Source organism: Galeopterus variegatus, unplaced genomic scaffold (genome assembly GCF_000696425.1).
Source record: "Galeopterus variegatus unplaced genomic scaffold, G_variegatus-3.0.2 Scaffold1536, whole genome shotgun sequence".
Classification (NCBI taxonomy): domain Eukaryota; kingdom Metazoa; phylum Chordata; class Mammalia; order Dermoptera; family Cynocephalidae; genus Galeopterus; species Galeopterus variegatus.
This window is the reverse complement of record NW_007727647.1, coordinates 3,221-24,146: the sequence shown is the minus strand read 5'-3', so window position 1 is coordinate 24,146 and position 20,926 is coordinate 3,221. Positions and strand designations below refer to the sequence as shown.

Sequence of the window (20,926 nt, the reverse complement as noted above, 5' to 3'; positions counted from 1 at the left end):
AAATTAGAGATTCAGATTCTAAATTATTTAGTTACATTTCACGTAAAAAAAAAATGAAAGATTTAGTAGACAGATGAGTTCAGTACACTATACACAATATAGACATAATAGGAAATAGTGACTGCATGTCCATGAATGATTTGATGGAACAGGTTTACGTCTATCTTTCAAAAGGGTTAAAGCTAAAATTAGAAAGTACTATACTGAGCCCCATAAGCTGTAAAGGCAATTGGTCTCATGTGAAGGAGTCCAATATTAGTCATGTCATCCCTTTATCACTGTTTGTGCAGGGCTAGAGGCTAGAATAGAGGGTTATGTGTTCTGTACAAAGGATTTTATTTCTCTCTAATGGTGTTCCATTCCCATGTGTAATCTCATACTACAACCCAAATCACTGGGACATCAAATAAAATGAATGATAGTTCAGAGTTTCTTGGGCAAACTCAGAAAGTTGGTAAAATTATAACACATGAAACAACTGACTCAAAGGGTGGAGGAGACTCTAAAGATTATTGTAAATGGTGTTTTTTGGTTGTTGTTGTTTTTTTTTAATAAGAAAACATCTTATTTTAACACCAACGTTGCCAATGTAATGTGTTTGAACGCAATTAAAACCAGACTTTAGCTATATATGCATTTATGGAAAGAAAAAGAGCACTGGGTGATTCAAACCAACACAAACAGTATCATACATTCAGTCCATGGATCAATATTCCCATACACTAGCCAAGATAAACTCACTATTTTCAGAATCTTTAAAGGATAATTCGTTTAGCTAAATCAACTTCATAGATAATTCTACTCTCTCCCTCTCTCTCTCTCTCCCCCCCCTCTTTCTCTCTCTCTCTCTATGCACACACACACACACACACACACACACATATCCATTAAAAAATAAAAAGTTAAAAAATAAAACAAAAATAAGATGAATTTGTATATACTACAACTAACTTGGTCTTAGCCTAATAAAAACATACATATCCACTCAAGCGATAACTTCGTATAATGTATGCTATACGAAGTTATTACGCTTTCTCTCTCTCTCTCTATGCACACACACACACACACACACACACACATATCCATTAAAAAATAAAAAGTTAAAAAATAAAACAAAAATAAGATGAATTTGTATATACTACAACTAACTTGGTCTTAGCCTAATAAAAACATACATATCCACTCAAGTTTGTCTAGATGAAAGTAAACACAATAGCACTGGGCATTTGAATGTACTTGGAAACTATTCACCCTAGCAGATTAATACATGAATTATCTGACCAATTATAAAATACCTACTTGATGTAATACTGCCATTCCAGACATTACTGCATAAATAGACTTTGAAACATGACATTCACTGACCACTTATTTCACCTGATTCATAGAAAGGTTGAATGTGTCAATTTTCCAGCTCTGCCTCTCAGTGGTTTTGACTTCAATGTTGTGATAGATTACGATTTTCTTAGGAAACACCAAAGAAGATATTCCATCTTTCTCTCTGGCTGCATTTATTCTCTCCATCAGTCTCACTGTTTAAGATCTTGCTCTGTTTCATGCTACTCACACATTTTTAAGAGTTACTTACAAAGGAAGAAGTGTGCACTCTTTCTAGTTGCTTATATATTATATATATATATATATTATATATAAATTCCTCTTACATATTAACAAAAAATTGTAAATGCTCAAATTATATATAAAAATCTCCTGTGGGCAACAGTTTAGGTAAAAATTATCTTAAAGTGTAAGTTCTTTACTCATTAAAATCAGTTTCTTAAGCTGTCTAAATTACTTTGGAGAAGGTATAGGAAATGGCCTAAGCCCAAATCTGTGTAGCCCAACAGGCTACAGATTAAAGAATATTTTCCTTCCCAACTTCCTTTAAAAATTATTGTTAGAAAAGTATGAGAGAAGTTTTTACCCCGTGGTAATGATGGGAAAAAAATTACAAAATATGCAAGTTAAAGTGAAAATAGACTCTTCAATCTATAGGAAATAGGGGGAAGCAAGGGGAAAGAACATTTCAGATATTCAAATAAAAGCTAGTCATATTTTATATCTTCTTCATATGTTTTAAATTGTGAATATAATTATGTTAGGACACTTACTAAATAAAGCTGCCTTCTTAGTGATATAACCAGTCAAACTTATAATAAAATGTGAACTTCCAAAAGAAAAATGTATTGGTTTATTTTCCTAAGCTAAGTAATACAGTTAAAATTCTATCACGCACTCCACAGGGCGTCCAATTTCTTTTAGTTTACTATAACTTTTTTTAAATGAACTTACTCCAAGAAATCACATTCCTAATCTATAAGCCCTAGAAATAAAACAGAGTTGACACTGAGTTTATCTGTCATGAATAAGTTAAGTAAGAAGTACTTTGAATGCAATGAGGAAAACAGAGAGGCATTAGCACATACCACCCACACATATTCTTTTTTCCTAAACTAATTTGTATGTTATACTTTCTAATTCCAGTGGGTAGCAGAGAAGTTAAATGAATTTTCTTTCACGGTAACAGGGGTAAGGAGAGTTGAAAGGTAATTGCTATTTGATTACTGAACAACAGAAATCCAACAGTCCTTCTAACCTACCAGGTGCATTGCCAAAAACATATAATTAAAGATTCATTATAGAGTGACAGCTACTGAGACAAAGATCAAATAAATTCAATGTTCATGGATATTTTTAGCACATAATAACTGCAACCAAATATTAAAAAAATCATTTCCTTGGGTCCTCATTGTGGATGTCAAAAAAAGTTTAGCAAGTCCAAATGGTTTTTGTCTCAAAATGTAACCTGGAATGGTAATCGTTTGAGTCCTTTCTGGCTTATTTTTAATATAATATTTTAAAATCCCTTCCCTCCAAAACTAAAAAAGATACTACAGAGATTATGTGTTTTTCTGTGTGTACATACATGCATTCTTCACCATGGTTAAATATCTTTTTTTTTTATTTATTATATATACTTTTAATTGACAAATAAAAATTGTATATATTCATGGTTTGCAACATGATATTTTGGTATATGTACACACTGTGAAATGGCTAAAGCAGGCTAATTAACACATGCATTACCTCATATACTTGTCATGTTTTTGTGGTGAGAACACTTAAAATCTACTCTCAGTAATTTTCAAGTATATAATATATTTTTATTAACTATAGTCACCATAATGTACAGTAGATATCTTGAACTTATTCTTCTCGTCTAATTGAAATTTTGTATCCTTTTAGCAACATGAATATCTTAATATAGCCAACTTTAATAAAATTTTTCAAGATATAATCGTTGAACAATGAATATTCAAAATCCTTAATAACCTCATGTTAAAAACTTGGAAATTGTTCAGGCTTATCCAAGACAAATTAAGCCCAACTTTGTAATTATTTTCTCTATCAATGATATAAACCATCTAAAGCAAGAAAAAGAAAACAATAGTAATAAACATATACACAACATATAGACAAAACCTTTACAGGACTAAATGCAGTATAAAGTCCCTAAGAAAGAGATACTAGCCTTCAACTATAGTCAACCACTTATTTTCAGAAAAATCTAGAAACATAGCTACTCCAAAAAGATATGTATTTATACTTGAGAAGTCTTTCAGAACATACAAATGCTTTTTAAAGAAAACATTGTTTTAATTGCTGAAATAACTGGCTTTCTTCTAAATGATAAGGACTTTCTTTTCTATTGGAACAGTTAGAAGCCAAAACAAATGACTAACAATTTAAATTAATAACACAGTTTTGTCTTCATTTACAAACAAACCTCCATGAAAGAACACACACTGATAAGGGTAGCTGTACTAGTTGTGAAATCAGTTACCCCATTTTCAGATGAAGAAACTAAAGAAGTTTAGTGACTTGTCTTAGGTCTTCTTAATAGCAAAACCATGATTAGAATCCAGCACTCCTCAATTCTTACACACCTCCCATTTAACAATATTACCAACAACTAACATAAAAATTATCAATTAGTGTTTACAAGTTTTTTGGTTATTTTCCTTTCATGAACAAATATTAGATAAAAGCTTTAAAAAAACATAAAAATATCACCAATGGGTATATTCATAAGTGAAAGCAATACCAGTGAGGTATTTTTTTTTTAATTATTCATTTTGGGTTTCATCATCTCAAGGTAAAGGAAACTTTAGATAATAAAAACATTGGAAATGTCCAAAAATATACTTTCTTTTTGTTTCCCGTGTACCAATAAATATTTAATTGTTCAGCATAGACAGAACAGTCCTATCATACTGCAATTCATTATTATGGGATGTAGACATATCAATGAAATACAGATCTGTAAATATCCATTTCAAAAAATATAGTAATTATTAGTTGATATTTGGCCTGACACAAAATATTAGAAAGTACTGGATAAAATGAAGCCATTCACCTTTAATTTGGAAATAACAGTCCTTGCTTAGCCTTACTTGTTTCTTTATCCAACGTGATGACCTTAGTCAGCCATTTTAAGGTTGCTTCTGGCTAAATTTCTTGACTTCGCTGTCCCTTTGTGCTTTGCCTTATTCACTTTGGTTATACTGAATTTTCAATAAACCCAATGACCTCGTTTTGCCAGACCGATTAGATACTCAATCGATTCATACTTCCAAATGGAGCAAGGGATGAACTAGAATATTGGCAATGGAGATGTAAAAGGTATGAAGAAATACCACAAATGAAAAAACAATGGGCAAATGTGATAAACAAGGAGTATCAAGATGACTCCAAATCATACACACAAGGATCAGGGCCCAAACCTTGAATGGATGAGAGCTCTCTAAGACAAAGGATATACTGAGGATTATTTGTAAAAAAATGGTTGAATACTATTATATGATCTCAAATCTGTTGTGAACTTACAGACTAAAAAGTCCAGCATTGTGCTTATATATATATATATCTCCACAGTGTGTCTCCAGTATGGCACTCATCTCTCCACAGTACTATTTGATAACTCTTATTTATCTAGCATCCTTCCTACCAATATGTTCCAGAAATTTCCAATCACATATCTGAAAAATCAATCTGTATATGCATTTTGTTCTTGGTCCTCGAAATGAACTCCTGTATAGCTGTCTGTTCTTTTATTACTCCAATTTTCTAAGCTCATTTGAAACAGTTGGGAAATGCATTAAGGTAAATAACTGAATCAAACTATAAATATCAGCAAATTAAGACACATGGTTTCAACATGTAAATTATTATTATAATTTTAAACAATACAAAAATAACAGCAGAGACCGAAATTAATAAGAATCCCACATAACAACTCACCACAGTGCATCCTGCATTCTACTCCCAGGAGAAAGTAATGACTAGTAAATAAACTGACAGAGAAGTTTAAGTTACCAAGTATGTCAGAAGGTCAGAGAACACCCCCAGGTTATGCCTCATATCACTTACATTTAAATTATTATTGTAGGGAAAGTGAAGATAAATGGTCTGGGTCCCCCAGGGTGCGGAATCTTGCCAAGCATTTGATGTAAATATGCAGGTGCGCCCAGGTGTTCCTTGGTTATTGTCTAATGTAATCGTGCATGTGCACCCAGGTGTCGTGGGTTATCGGACTTAGGTATAAAGGACGAGTGGATCTGATCCACAGGCCTCTCCGCACCACCCCCGCCCCGGGGATGCCTGGGTGGGTGGGGTGCGGGGAGGCCGCTACTGCTGCTGTGGGCTGTTGCTGCCAGGACCACTGGGGACTCTCTGGGAGACCACCTCCACTGCTGCTGCTGAGGAAGCTGAAGACTGAGCTCCTGTCATCTGCCAATGGCTCCTGGGATCTTTCCCAATTACCTAGTTTGTGGACCTGCATGTGAGGGGTTTGGTGACCCAGCCTGTACAACAGGTTTGAAGGGTGTGAGCCCTAACCCAACAATACAATTAATAATTAATAATGCTGACCTCAAAGGCACTATAAAATTCTAAAGCATTTTCTATATCAAAAAAATTCATTAATGCTTAATACAGTTTCAGTGCTGGATTTATTTCAAGGTGTTCTTATTCTCTGTCAAACATTAATTCACATATGGAAATTTATGATAACTCAATTTTTAAAATAATCTGTTTAACTACAACACTCCAGTCTTCAATAATTTTTGATGAATAAATGTTGTATGCACCAATTTAAAAAATGATCTCCAGGAAAATTTCTTGGAAGCTGGTATCTAGGAAGGTATGACACCATATAAAAAACATAGAGCAGTACTCAGTACTCAGGCCATGTCTTCTGAAATAGAATTGGAGTCAATCTGCATTTTTTCAATAACACAAGATGCTTTTGAACAGACCTAATAAATTAGAGTGAGTTGATTCTGGGTGTATGAAGCCTTGAGATTCATACTCACATGGCAGGCCACTAAACCACCTCACCTGATTTAGTTTTTAAAAGTACACTATAACATTATGATGTCTTCTATATTTTGCCTTCGTGGATTCCATCTCAACAGAAGATTTTCAGGTTTAAACTGCCTGATGTGAGAAGCTATACCCTCACAGCTTTGCTGACCAGGTGGGAAATCTCCCCAAATTAGCTGTCCATTGCCAAACACGAGTCAAACAGCTGGGGTTACAGAGCAAACACTGTTATCTAGTGCACATGGATCTTCTTTCAATCAACCGCACAGAATACCTGCACTGCAGGTGCTGGCCGGCGTCTTAATTGTGAATTGCCAGCTATCTAGGTCCTATCACAAGTCCAGCTGAGATGATAGATATTCCAGGGGGAGAGCCTCAGGCACATTTCTCAAGTACTTGGTAGCAGGTTAGATTACTGGAAAGCTGCATACAGTACTATTACTCTTGATCTCTGTATAAATATCATGACCTTGATTTTTTTTTTTTTTTTCAAGTCACAGTCCCAGGTAGGAAATGGACTTCACAGAAATCCTCTGTACTTTATGGAAAACTATCAAGAACTCACTCTTTGTGCTGTTCAATATCCCTCATTTAAAGAACCACAAAATAAAATTCTCTGGAGTTCAGAATTAGGAAGAATTTCCTTCCTTAAAAAATAGATGCACTGTCATTCATCAAGTAACAGTTGTGTGTCTCACTACTTAGCCCTTTTTTACCTCTTGGATACAAGGAAACTTGGAACTACTTTATACTCAAATCATCACCTGCCATTGTCCTAGGCTTTTTGAAATGTACCACCTTCCCTCCTTGTTTGTTTGGAGCTTGTATTTTTACCCTAGTCTTAATGGTAGTGGGATATCTGCATCTCTTATTGTGAGCTGCAATTGCTTTCGTAATAGTCCCGTGATAATAAAGGAAGTATATTAAAACTGTAATGTGTGTCTAAGACCTTTAGTTAAATTAATTCATATAACTCAAAATAAAAATATTTCAAATGACACATATTTATAAGCATTTTCTTTTCAAGACTAATTTTGAATATACAGAAAATGCAATAAAAGAATATAAAATATTTTTAAAATGGCAAGACTTTAGCCTTCTATTAAGAAATCCATTTAATTAGTGTGCCTAGGCTCTGCAGCTAGATTTTATATACTTTTATAACTGTATGTCCAGTTACAAGTTTCTAATTATTTTAGACAATTATTATATATAAATTGACTTTCTAATTAAAAACACATCATTTAAATAAGAGAATGCATTGCCTTAGAGCTTACATATGTCATGTAATAATAAAATAAATACCAACATAAGAGCCACTATATATATTAATGCCTGTAACATTTTCTCCTACTAAAACAATACTTCAAAAACTTGGGTCAGTATTTACTGTGTCTAATTCTCTTTTTAAATAATATAAGAAACATAGATCTAGTTTGCTTCTTTTATAGGGTATAATATTGGATATGCCTTAAGTCAAAATTGTGTTTTGAAGCTGAGTATATGATTAAAAATTCAAGGTCACTTAATATTTACAGTACCAACTTAGTTAAATGAGCTCAGATATGGTTGATTTTAATTCAAATTGTTGACCAAGATTTTAAAAGAAGGCATATACATTGACATAATTGCAATGAACTTAATAATTTCTATTCTATGTATAAATGTACTAATGGAATTTTAAAATGATTTATGCATTTGGAAGTTAAAGCAAACAAATTCGAAATGCCAATATTAAAAAACCTAATTTAGTAATACCACTTATAATGCTGCTTTATGAGATGTGCTCACAATTTTAAGTCCTGTTCATGTTTCTACACTGTAAAAAATTGTCCTTATTATTCCATTTTTCATAGGTAGTCCCCTGCAAAATATTCCAAGAGTATTGATCTGCAACTACCTTTATATTAACTTTCTAAGTAGTGTTGGCTGCTTTGCCAAGCTTTTAATAAGTTTAATACAGACTGTTTAAATAGTTATTAACACCCATAATTCAGAAAGTGCTTTCTGTTCCTAATTTGTATTGCTGTCAAGATTCAGCTATTTTCATTATGATGATTACGTTAAAATGCATATTTGTTAATATGCTAGAAAAATATGTTTAAATCTAAAGGGAAGTAAGAAAATAAAGTAAAAACAAATATTCCAGAGGTAATACAAATAACTGCTCATTTATAAACTCTAAAAGATATTTTATCTGTTTCCACCTGATTGAAAACATTGGCTGAGGAAGCTATCATCACAAGAAGTGAACATAGAAACTATGCCATGAGTTTGGCAGATAACTAGATACCAAGCAAAACAGAAGGAAACAGTTTCCTAGTGGGGTAAAATACCCCTCACGCTGTAAAGCAATTTCAGCAACAATTCTGAAAAAAGTTCTACACAATCACAACTCTGTGATACTACTCTTCAAGCCAGTATTTGCAGTTTTTGTCATGTGTTGAGAAATCTTACTGACAATGATTTATTGCCACACATTTCTTTATATCTTCATAAAATTTATGCCAAATACCTATACATCCTGTAATGGATTGGCTGGGAATAAAATTTCCGAACTCATTAGTCATTTCTCAGCAGGCACTGCTTCCTTTCATAAACATCAGTAAAGGAATATGAACAAAAATGTGTAAATAACGTAGTTCTCATTCTACATCACACATAGACCATGGTATGCGCAAAGTCTAATACAATTTGTGATGGCAGACTGGAATTTATTTTAAAGTCACAGCACGTGGATTTTTAGGGTGTTAAATATGAGTAGAGTTGTAAACATTCAATTTCATTAATTCACCATGCAACTGTAAAAAGACTATTGTGTAAAGCGTGCTATGTTGTCTGTAGCTTATAAATATGATTCAAATCAAACCAACAGGTTTCACTCCTATGTGGAAGAAGTTAGCTTCATCCTGTCTCTCTGATTATATGTAAAAATGCATGGCCACAAAATAGTGCCAGATTAATGCAAATTCATTCTCACTACTGGAGAAACATAGGTTGTTATTGATAGTGGGTCAATATCCACATCAAATCCCACATTACTGTATATAAATTGCATAGTACCAGCCATCATGAAACAAATAAGAGGGCACGAGGGTCCCTTCCCCAGAGGAAGTTAAAATATAAATGAGAAAAGCAGACATATATGCATGAAACTACTATGGAACATAAGCAGGGGGCCGGCCCGGTGGCGCACTGGAGAGTGCGCCGCTTGGGAGCACGGCGGCGCTCCTGCCGAGGGTTCGGATCCCATTTGGAGACCGGTCCCCACTCACTGGCTGAGCGCGGTGCGGGCGCAACACTGAGGGTTGCGATCCCGTTGCCGGTCAGAAAAAAAGACAAAAAAAAAAAAACAAAAGAACATAAGCAGGTATAGGTAAACGTATACAGTAAAAAATAAATGTTGAATGTGTAGTAAGGGACTGATTTGGGATATGTCTAGTTTATGATGGTTTATAAAAGAGATTTTTAAATATTTGCCTTTAGCAGAATATAATATAATGAGATGACTTTCTAGGAGCCTTTATCATCTGAGTGATTAAATACCATGTGAATTCAAAATTCATGACTCCATTTAATATTCCGAAATTACTGCACTTTGAGAATGTTTAGTAAGCTATTAGTATGTGTGTGTGCATGCACACTTACTTCTTTTTTTTATTTTACTAGGGGCTAAACTAAAAGAAACCAGTTAAAACTGTGGTAAGCAAGGAAATCAGCCACAAGAGGGCAAATGCCCAGGTTCTAATGAACATCATTTTCAAAAAAATAATTATGCAACAGAGTTTTTAGAAACTTTTTTCTTTAGTATTTAAAGGAAAGTATAAATATCTGTCTGTGACTGGCTAAATATGAGGGGTCTTTAAAAAGTTCATAGAAAAATTCGTATCATCTCTTAATTTTCTTTTTTCGTGAAGTTTCTGAAGTATCCTCATATACTTATAAATATAAGAAACCATTATTTTCTAGGTATATGCTAGGAACTCCTCTAGCTTCATGGAGGGACATTTTTCCCACTCTTCAAAATAATTTCTAAACACTAATCTTCTGGCTATGATAGGAAAGGTATTGGATTGAAACTAAGCAAAAGAGAATATAGAACATAGAGGTTTAGAGCTGAAAGGCTCTAATCTCATTTACATATGGAGAAACTAAGGCCCAAAGCTGTCCACTGACTGGACCAAGGTCACCACGGAGAGTGAGTTACCAAGATCTATAAATCAGATATCATAACTGGCATTCCAGTGTGACTCTATCATATAACACACTACCTCTCAGAATTTAATACTACAGAAAATTTTGCTTCATAGATGGAACTAGGCCAACAAAATTTAATTTCATTAAGGATGATAAAACTACATAATTCTATTTTTTTGGATATTCTGAACGAGTTAATGTTGTTACCTAGACAGAATTTATCTTAATTTTGTTACTTCAACGGTTTTAAGGATAATTCTCCTTTGCATAATTGTAGTGGGTTGAATAGTATCCACTCTCAGAGTACAACCTTATTTGAAATAGGGTCTTTGAAGATGTAATTTAGGTAAGGATCAAAATAACAGTATACAGGATTAGAGTGGGTCCTAAGTGCAATTAGAATGTCCTTATAAGAGAAGGAAAGGACACACACAGACATAAAGAAGGCCATGTGATCATGGCAGCAGAGATTAGAGTCATGCTGCCACAAGCCAAGGAATGCCAGAAGCTAAGAAAAGCAAGAAAATATCCTCCCCTAGAGCCTTTGGAAAGAGGTCCCTGACAACATCTTGATTTCAGATTTCTGGCTGACTGAAATGTGAGAGAATAAATTTGTTGTTTTAAGACATCCAGCTTGTGGTAATTACTATGGAAACCCTAAGAAACTAAAACAAAATGTAATGATTCCTGTTTGATTTCAGGGATTTTTTTTACTATTATATAAGGCACTATGCATTCAAGGTGATTCATCCTTCTACAGACTATTTTTCAGTTTTTAATTTTTCATGTAACTTCATACTTGTATAAATTATTCTCATTCTTGAATTTATCCTTACATTGGTTTCCTCCTTTTCTGATTTTTGTTTAATTGATTCATTGCTTTCATTTGCTTGTTTCTGTCCCGTTGAAAAACAAATTAGTTGTTTTCCTGTTTGGTTTGGTTCCGTGAGGGAGGTTAGCCCTCTTAAAAGTAGAGGGTGGTTAGAGAGCAAAATCTTCAGGCTTATTTATGTTAGGTTTAAATCTGGTGGAAATAGAAGGTGTGCTTTATACTATGAAATGATAAAGGCATTTCCAAGGAATAAAAGGAGTTTGGGGTTTCTTAATGAAAAATTTTTGGAAACTCTGTTTGAATAAAGTTTAAAAAACTTTTTTTAAAAAACAATGCAAGTGTTCACTCTGAGTTTCCAACAGGGGAAAATATTACAGTGTACTTCCAGGACTTATTTAACCATGTGATATAGGCATATATTCTACTTCAATCACTCTTTTTGTTGTTATTGGTTGGTTGTTATATTTTGTTTTGTTTTTCTCGTTTTTTAAGGGGTAAGTTGAGGAGAGTATCTCTTTATCAAGAAAGAGAAAAATTTTTGGACCAGAGTCAAATGGTAGATAAAAGGTCAAGGAGAGGTCATTGCTTGGAGGTGGCTTACTACACTTTGGTAAGAATTCACAGGACACACAAAGGAGAATTAAGACATTGATGTTCCTTATTTTTTTCTCCTCTATCAAACCCCCCCCCCCACACACACACACACAGGCACACTAGAGGCACTTCAGGGTACCAGTGTGTTACTTTTTCTCATTTATCCATCTTGTAATGCCACAAGGAATAAAGCTAAATGCTGAAATACACAGGATGAATAAAACATAATCTCCAACTTTAAGGAGTTCTCCATGCGATAAATTTCCCTCTCATCTTATTAAAGTTACTGTACTGGCTGGTGCCTAACAAGATCCCAACCCCTTCTTATGGGAAACATTCCCCACAGCCACCTTTCCAGGGAATAGTCCTAGGTGGATAAATTTTGGACTATATCATCCTGCCTCCCTCTCCCTCACCAAGGGAAAAATTGCCTTGATTAGGGACAAGTGCCTGACCCAGGGTGTGAAAAGCACTTAAGGTGACCTGCTGAGGTGGCCTGACCCATGGTGTGACAAGCATTTGAGGTGGCCTGGCACAAAAAGTTTTACCCAAGCACAAACAAATGGGGACCAGAGTCTCCCAACTAGATATATGAACTGGGTAATACAAAGAAGGTCTGGCAGTTACCTTCTGAACTGGAAGAGAAGACGATTCATGTTAACACCAGAACATCACCATGATGCACCATGAATTTCTGCAGCTGAGTTGAGGGAGGCTCATGACAAAAGTAACTGAGTTCTGGTGCTACCTTGGGATGTCAAACGACCTTCCATATTAGCCCTCACAGATATCCCTAGAATTTCTGTGAGATTTCTAGCTCCTTTACTACAATGTGTAACATGGTCTCCCTGCTTCTACCCACAGTTACCCCTTAAAAACATAGGTCAGGTCATGAAGTTCTTCATCTCAAAACTCTCTAACAGCTACCCAGTGCACTCAGAGTAAAAGCCAAAAGTTTTTCCAATGACTCACAAGGCTCTACATTATCTGCCTCCAGCATACTAGCCTCCTTGAAATTCCTGGAACATGCCAAGCATATTCCCAACTCCAGTATTTGCCCTTGCTGTTTCCTTTTTCTAACAATGTTCCTCCTTCAGGTAACTACATAGCTCACTCCCACACTTCCTTTAGACCTCTGCCCAAATGTCACTAAAGGGAGGCCTTCACTGACCATCTGATATAAAATAGCAGCATCCCCTCCTCAGCACATATTACAACCTGATATTTTATGTATATGTATTTTATTTAACTTGTCTTACTTCCCATACTAGAATATATGTTCCATATGGACAAGCCCCACGTGGACAATGGGAATTTATTTTTGCTATTCTTTTATAGGATATCCATGTGATATGTAAAAACAAACTATATAATATTAAGTGCTATTTACTGAACTCTAAGGTATTATCAAAGAAAATGAATTGTTAATGATAAAAAAAGTTTTTCTTAATTTATCATATGATGGTAAGTTGGAATAAATATTATATGCATAGCATTTGAATCACTAAAGGTATCATCCCCAGTGGATAAGGCAAAGAAGTCCCAAATTTAACTGCACAGAGATATGTGGTCATCAGAAAAAGAAAGGCTTTTCAATGCGATGATACATATTCTTAAGGTATCATACTTCACCATCCTGTAATGCCATGCCTCTGACTTCCTCTTACCACTTTTGATTTGTGGTCTCCCAGTTGCAAACTGTTTTTTTTTGTACACATAATAAACTTTTACAACATAAAAAAATATATATTATCCTTCAAAAAAATGCATGCATTGATTTAGAGAACATGTAGAATTTCAGATGATTTCTTTTTTACACAATGAAAATTCAGGCCCAAATGGTGTTCCAGTGTCATTAGAAATTAATCTGAGCTATATGGCTAAATTCTCTACAACTACAAAAAATATTGTTTCTTAAGCAGGGAGCTAAGTACGAAGGTATTTTTATATTATCTTTTATACATTTACTGAAAAGTTTCATAGTGGTTTTATTCTAATTGTCAAACAAATTTTAATGAAAAAAATAAGGTAAAAGTATTTAGTATGTGACAAGAGTGAAAGGAGGATATTTTAACAGACCTTCTTATTGTGAGGCAGTACAATGTAATTGTTAATGGCCCAGGCTGTCCAGACACACAGCATGGGTTGTAATCTTAGTGCTGACACTTAACTAGCCATGTAGTTAAAATACAGCAAATTACTTAACCTCTCTGTGCCTCAAGTTACTCGTCTATAAAATGGTAACAGTACTACTACTAATAATACCTTGGTTATATGTGTATATTTCAAGGTCTTAGAACATTGACCGGGGGACAGTAAATGGTATATATAAAGTTTCTTTTGATTATTATTCATTTTATATTTTTAAAGATGTCTTAGGGCATCCAGGAAGACACTTGGAGATGGAGTCTGAACTTCAGGAGGTCTAAGCTGGAGGTGTAAATCTAGGTATCACAGGGATTTTATACACACACACACACACGCAAGGGCACTTAGAAAGGTCATGGAAAAACAGAATTAAAAGATAATATGAATCTTTCCACGAACTTTTTGAAAACCCCTCATACACACCGTTGGGAAAACAGAATAGTTTGGTCACAACCGTCACCTTGAGTCCAGTTGGGTGTGATTCAGCATTCTTTGTAAGCAAATGGGGGTGGGGGTTAGTGTGCATGCACGCCAATGTATCTTTTTAGTTTTGTTGCTATTCTTGTTTTATGAAGGGTTTGTGACCCAGTCTGTGAATGGGCTTGAGGGGTCTGGGAGATCCAGATCCAGCCCTAGCTCAGCAATCGGCTCAGTTGGTGCAGGATTGCTGGCAGGTAAAAGAGCCCAACAAATGGCGTGGTTGTGTAGCTTTACAATTGGCATCAAGAACAGGATTAAGAGTGCTATAACTGGAAATATCAACAAGATTTCCGACATTAGCAGAACACCACAACACACACACACATTCTTATCATTATCATTATTTTAATAAGCATTACAGAAGTCAATTGAATTTAAGCTTATTAAAATGAAAGTTAACACTTAAATGCACATAGTAGGTGCTCACTAAATTATTATGAAAATAATTCTGGCTGGTTACCTTTTTTGATTTGCTGTTATAAAGAGTAAACAGAAATTTTAAAAATATAAGAATTTATATTTCTCAGCTTATACTCAAAATATTACCAAACTTAGTAGGTAAAAGTAACCAAATGATCACTAATAATATCTGATTTGACTTGAAAACATTATCAAATTTATTCTAATTTAGAATCAACTTCTATATAAATACATACATTTCTTATGCCCATGAGCCATAGGGGAAAAAAAAAAACCAAGTGGATTATAATCATCTATTATGCTTTTCAGGTTCATCAGGTGTAAATGTCCCTGTTCAAAAGAGTCAACAGTATTTTCCCAGGGTTTGTGTCTTATCCTCAAAGGCTTGGCTCACTTATAGGGCGGAACCATAAGAGAAAAAGGAGCATTGGCCAAATCTTTCCCAGTCTAAATAAAAATGAAAAAGTATGCATGCCAGATGAATGATTTAATATGAATTTTTAAAATCTGCTACACCTAACATGTACCAAATATGCATGTATAAAATAATCTAGCAATTGTTTTCTGCATAAAATGTTTGTTGATTCCCATTCATATTATAGCTAGATCTAAGTACTATTCTTCCATTGTAATCCTCTACCTGCAGCAGAATCCCACTAAAGTACATGACTCCATTCAGAAGAATAAGGGGGTGGGGGGATGGGGCAATTAGCAAAGCCAAAAATGACCCCAAAGGACACAGAGAAAAGACATTTTATCTTGGAGGATGGGGTAGAGGCTGGTCTTCTGCCTGAAATTCAGGTATACATGTCTCAATGTACCAGTTCCCATGCAAAAAAGCATTTTAGCCTCCCAAACAAAAACGACTTTTTCTTTTTTCTTAGATCTGTAGACATACTCCTAGAGTGGGGGAAAAGTTGCTACCCATCCACTGGCCAGTTGCATCAACTGGAATAATTAGAAGAGGGACTTATCGTTACAGTTATAAGTATCAAATTTTAATCTCATGTCTTCTGTATTTGTGTAAGTGATATTACAAAAGAATTTTACGTCTCCTAGGCTATTTCTTTCAGCATTATAATTCTGAGGAAGAAATGTGCCCCTTTTGCCCCTCCCTCTATATGATTTTCCCCAGGACAGGTAACCTTTTTCAACAAACTGTGGTTCAGAATTTCTTAGGTTTTTGAGGACCTGAATTTTCAAAAATGTCTGATAAATAACAGATTTATAGTATGTTACCAATTTGTGTTTTTCAAAAGAATGCATTTTACAATTTCTTTGCTGTGAAGGGGAAGAAAGTTTATGCCCCACAAAGTTTAAGCAAGAATTGGTGGTAAGTGTTTGCAAGGGCTGGCAAAGAGAAGCCATTTTCTGATAGTTTTCCTGACAGTATGGATTACTAGCAATGGTGCATTTAAGAGATTTTCTGGTATTCTGCATCCTCTTTTTTATGAATCAATTAGGACAAGTGATTTTCTTCTCTTATACTTGTCTGAATAAATAAATATATGTGTGCATGTGTGTATATTCATTCAGAAATATACATGTAATTTTTTCTTTCTAATGTAACAAAACCAGTACCTTGAAAGATATCATCTTTAGTATATGCGTAACTGAGGGTTTACTTTAATGGTCAATTATTTAAAAGTCTCACATAATATTATCTACACTAAAATGTATTATTACAACTAGGATACAACACATGTTATTGGTATTATATACAGAAGAGAAAACATTTATTCTAGATAATTCAAACGATTAATCCTTAAGGACATAAAACAAAAAGCTTTTTCAAATGTACTTAGAAAAAATTACATGGCAAAGTTAAGATTTTGTAAAACTATTTTAATAAAACATTCAAATAAATTCCTATAAATTTAAATTGCTAATAATCATTAAACTTAACCACATTTTAAGAAAAGTATTCAAGGAAGACCCTGCAAAAAAATGAAGTACTTATTTAAACATAGTACAATCTTATTTTAAGAAAACTTAAACCTATGGTAATAAGAACAAATCATTCAACAAATGCTTGAACTGAGCATCTGAGTTCACAGATAACTATCTTTAGCACATTTGAATTAATCAATTAGTATACTTAGCAAGAGATAACAATATGACTATAATAAGCTAAATACAAACATGGAAAATAAGTCTCAGGTAAAAACCAGTAAAACTTTTTTTGGGGTTTTTCTCTCTTAGCGGGCTCCCTGACTGCATCTAGTTTCTCCTAATACACAGAAATTTCAGATAAAGAAGCTCCCATGCAATTAAACACTAAATCTCAACTTTTTCTGTAACTTTTCTCCCCCAAATTCATTCATCCTAGAGTGGTTCCACTACCTTGCTGGTAAATCCTACAGAGTCCAGTCAATTTTCCATCGCCATCTCCCTCTGAGCTTCAAATACGATTAGAGTTAGAAATACAGAAAAGTTCATAGCCGTTGGAAAAGCAGCGAGTTGACAAAGGATGCCAGTTGAGATTTTTTTTTTTTTTTTTTAAATCCTACTTCCTAAAGTCAACAGGTCAAAATTACTCACAGCTGGAGGCGAGGGTCTTCGGAAAATAAAAGACGTTCTCACTGGCTCAATCAGCAGATTTAAAATGCGCCTGATCCACAGTGGGATAGATATAGCCCTTGACGGTCAGATACTCAATGGCTTGTATGATGGCCTCGGCGCTCAGGCCGCAGAGCTGAGCCTGGAGCTCACAAACGCTCTTCCCTTCCTGTTGCGGACACTCGTGAATCAAACGCAGCACCTCCTCCTGGATGTAGCTGAGGCAACCTTCTTTGTGCTCCTTGGCGTCACCCACTGCTGGTTGGGCCACAGGAGAACTTTCCCCAGCAGTCGCTCGGCGAGCTTTATCCAGTATCATGTGTGCATTGACCGTATCCAGAATATGCACGGTGACCTCGTTCATGTCCTCCAGGGCGCGGATTGTCAACACCTCGAGACTCTTTACTCCCTCCGCAGAACATTTGAGGACACCGAGCACTTTGGCATATAATCCGACGGGCAGCGGAGTCAGCTGCTTGGATTTATCTCTGCCAAGCCACTGCCGGGCCTCGATTGGCTTCGTGGTCATATCATCAATTTTGTAAAGAATGGAGTTTGGAACCCTCTCTGCCTGCCTGATTATTCCCACGATGGAGACCTGGGAAACCTCAATTCCCCTAATCTTGAACACATTGTCGGCCAGAGTGGAGGTCAGCAGCTGGTTTACACAACAGGGTACAATATCCTGGATTTGGGCCCTGGATCTAACCATCTTCACAGTGGGAATTGCACCTCCCTTAGGCGGCTCGTCATTGCCACCACTGGCCCCACGAACAGCAGAAACGCTGCCATCGCTCCCAAACTCACTCTTACTCATCTTTAGGGTAGCTCAGGCAGAGAAGGAGGCAGAGTTCAGCTCTCGTCAGGGAGCTCCACAGGCGGGTTTCGAGCTCCACCAACGGCTACAACCGAACGCCAGGCGCTTGACAACACAAGCAGCTTTACGCTGCCTGGGGAGCCAATCAGCTACCAGAATGCAGCTGCTTCCAGCCAATGAGGGCCTGCCAGGTTCTTGCCTGATCTCATAACCCTTTGGGGTGTGCCGTGATTGCATATACTTTTAAGCTTTTCACGTCATTTTCATGCTGCATTTTTACTAGTTTTTCCCCCACTTTATTCTTGAATGCCACAATTTCTTCTATAATGACTTCTTAATGATGTATTTATTTACTCACTCAAATAATCAACCATTCTACAGAAATTTTTGGAGCACGAATGCTTGGCGCTACAGCAGGGTGCTATTGGTTATGGGGGGTGGGGGGAGGCGGGAACGCCGTGGTGACTGTTCTCAGAACTCACATCCCTTGTTCCAATCATTAAAACTAGAAGCATTCTGGAAGACATGGAGAAATGGCGAGATAACAACCTTTGAACGATTATCATACTCCAAGGTAAGTCAAATCTTTACCAGTGCTTTATTAATTTTTTTTTTGTTGTGGAATTATACTTTTCCAGTTATTTTTTTCCAAATGCAATATAAATAAGAATAAATATTTTATATTTCAATTTATAAACAAATCCAAATTGAATGATCTCTAAATTATTTTCAAGGCTCTATGGACAGGTCAGAAAAGTACAAGACTTGGGCCTATTACAGATTTGAGAAAACATGAATAAAATCACAATAAGTTTTTATATACTCTTATCCAGTATATTCTGAATTTAAGATTAGATCCCAAAATGTTCTGATACTATACTGAAAATCTATTTTTCTTTGTGAAACATTTTATTAATTTAAAGGCTTTTTTATGGTTAATAAAGGAACAACAGTTATTGGAATCCAGCAATGGCAAATAACCTCTTCCTCAATAATACTTTGTAGTTAGTTAATAGCCTAAATGTATAGACTTTTGAGGAGTTTATTAATACTTTCTATTTCTTTTATTGGTTAAAATTATTTTGCTATCTCAAAATTATAGAAATGTGTGAATAGTAAATCTAAAACTTGTAAAAGAATGTGAAATTTTATATACCTCTCACATATAAAAGGAATACAACCATAGAGCCAATATACTTAATTTTTTAATAAATATATAATAATTAGTATCTGCGTACACAAATTCCATTTAAATGTGAATAAGGTCTCAGAAAGGACAAAAAAAATGTGAATATTTTACTTATGGCTCTATGTTTTATATGTCAAAGAGGAATTAAATGTTCAAGTAATATGTGTATTCTTAAAATTGCACATTATTAGAGATCAGATTAACTAAATACATTTTTTAAATGTTTACAACCTTACAATCAGACATTGCTGAAATCTTAAGGTTAAAATAAAATAACTGATTATATTCCCAAACAATTATATACAATAGAAATTGTATGAATCATACTGAAATGGCAAGAACCACCTACCTGACAGGATTGCTGGTTAAAGAAACCCTCAGGGATTCTAAGCAGTTAAGAAGTTTCTCATCTGAAATACCAGATCGTAATTCATGAACATATTCTTGTGAAGACAGGGTGCATTCATGTTTGCTGTTTTTCAGCCCACCCTATAAAATAAAAAAAGATACCATTTTAGATAAACAACAGTTTAAAAAAAGACTTCTAAAGTAAAATAATGCATAGAATATATAAATATTTACTGTATGAAAATGTGTACAGAGTAGAAGGCACTTAAAAATTCTTCATCATAGAATTGACATGGTAAAATCATGTTGTGTTTATCTAACATTCTCCTCATCTTCATTTAAAAGAAAATTACACTACTGGTGCTCATGGCCTGAACTGAATATGGACTTGAATTGAATATAGTTTGACAGAGGTACTAAAATTTACAGTCCAAGCATTAGGATTAATATTAGTTGGTCTTTCTTAACCCAGAGGATGAACATTTCAAAATCACCTTATTTGAACTGGCTGGTTAGCTCATTTGGTTAGAGCGTGGTGTTAATAACTCCAAGGTCAAGGGTTTGGATCCCTGTACCAGCCAGCCACCAAAAAAAAAAAAATCACCTTATTAATCTTCCTAGTTAAGATATTTATATTCAATTATACAAATACAGGATGTAAAATTTAATATAAAACATTGTACATAACCTAGATCTATTGGAAGATATCAGAGTATCAGCCTATCTCAAAAAACTAGTGAAAATAGTTATTAAAGTGTAAAAAATGTAATCCACAATTAGCATGTCAACTAATCAAACCAGTCTAAAGCATTCACCAATTCTCAACCATTCCTTCCTCTTATTCACATGTTGTAGATTAATCTTCAAAAGTCATTAAGTACATTTATCTGATACCAACTAGTTTTTAGCTTAATTTCCAGTATACATGGAGTTATTTCTGGAATTCATTATCTCATCA

At 34.7% G+C, this 20,926-nt stretch overlaps 2 protein-coding genes across 2 annotated transcripts in view; both read right to left on the bottom strand.

Moving 5' to 3' along the window:
- Positions 1–20,109, bottom strand: part of DIAPH2 (diaphanous-related formin 2) — a gene marked incomplete at its 5' end in the record, with an annotated part of 376,543 nt that extends 356,434 nt beyond the window's left edge. Inside the window, one exon of the mRNA XM_008577556.1 lies at positions 19,970–20,109. Coding sequence (XP_008575778.1) covers positions 19,970–20,109 — 140 coding nt within the window. The remainder of the gene's footprint in view (positions 1–19,969) is intronic.
- Positions 17,560–18,431, bottom strand: RPA4 (replication protein A4, 30kDa). The gene has a single exon (XM_008577555.1). The coding sequence runs from the start codon at positions 18,429–18,431 to the stop codon at positions 17,643–17,645; it is 789 nt and encodes a 262-aa protein (XP_008575777.1). The 3' UTR covers positions 17,560–17,642.
- Positions 20,110–20,926: the final 817 nt, after the last annotated feature.

Bases quoted from the DNA above. Each gene is read 5' to 3' on its own strand.
- RPA4 (XM_008577555.1), bottom strand. From the start codon at position 18,431: ATGAGTAAGAGTGAGTTTGGGAGCGATGGCAGCGTTTCTGCTGTTCGT.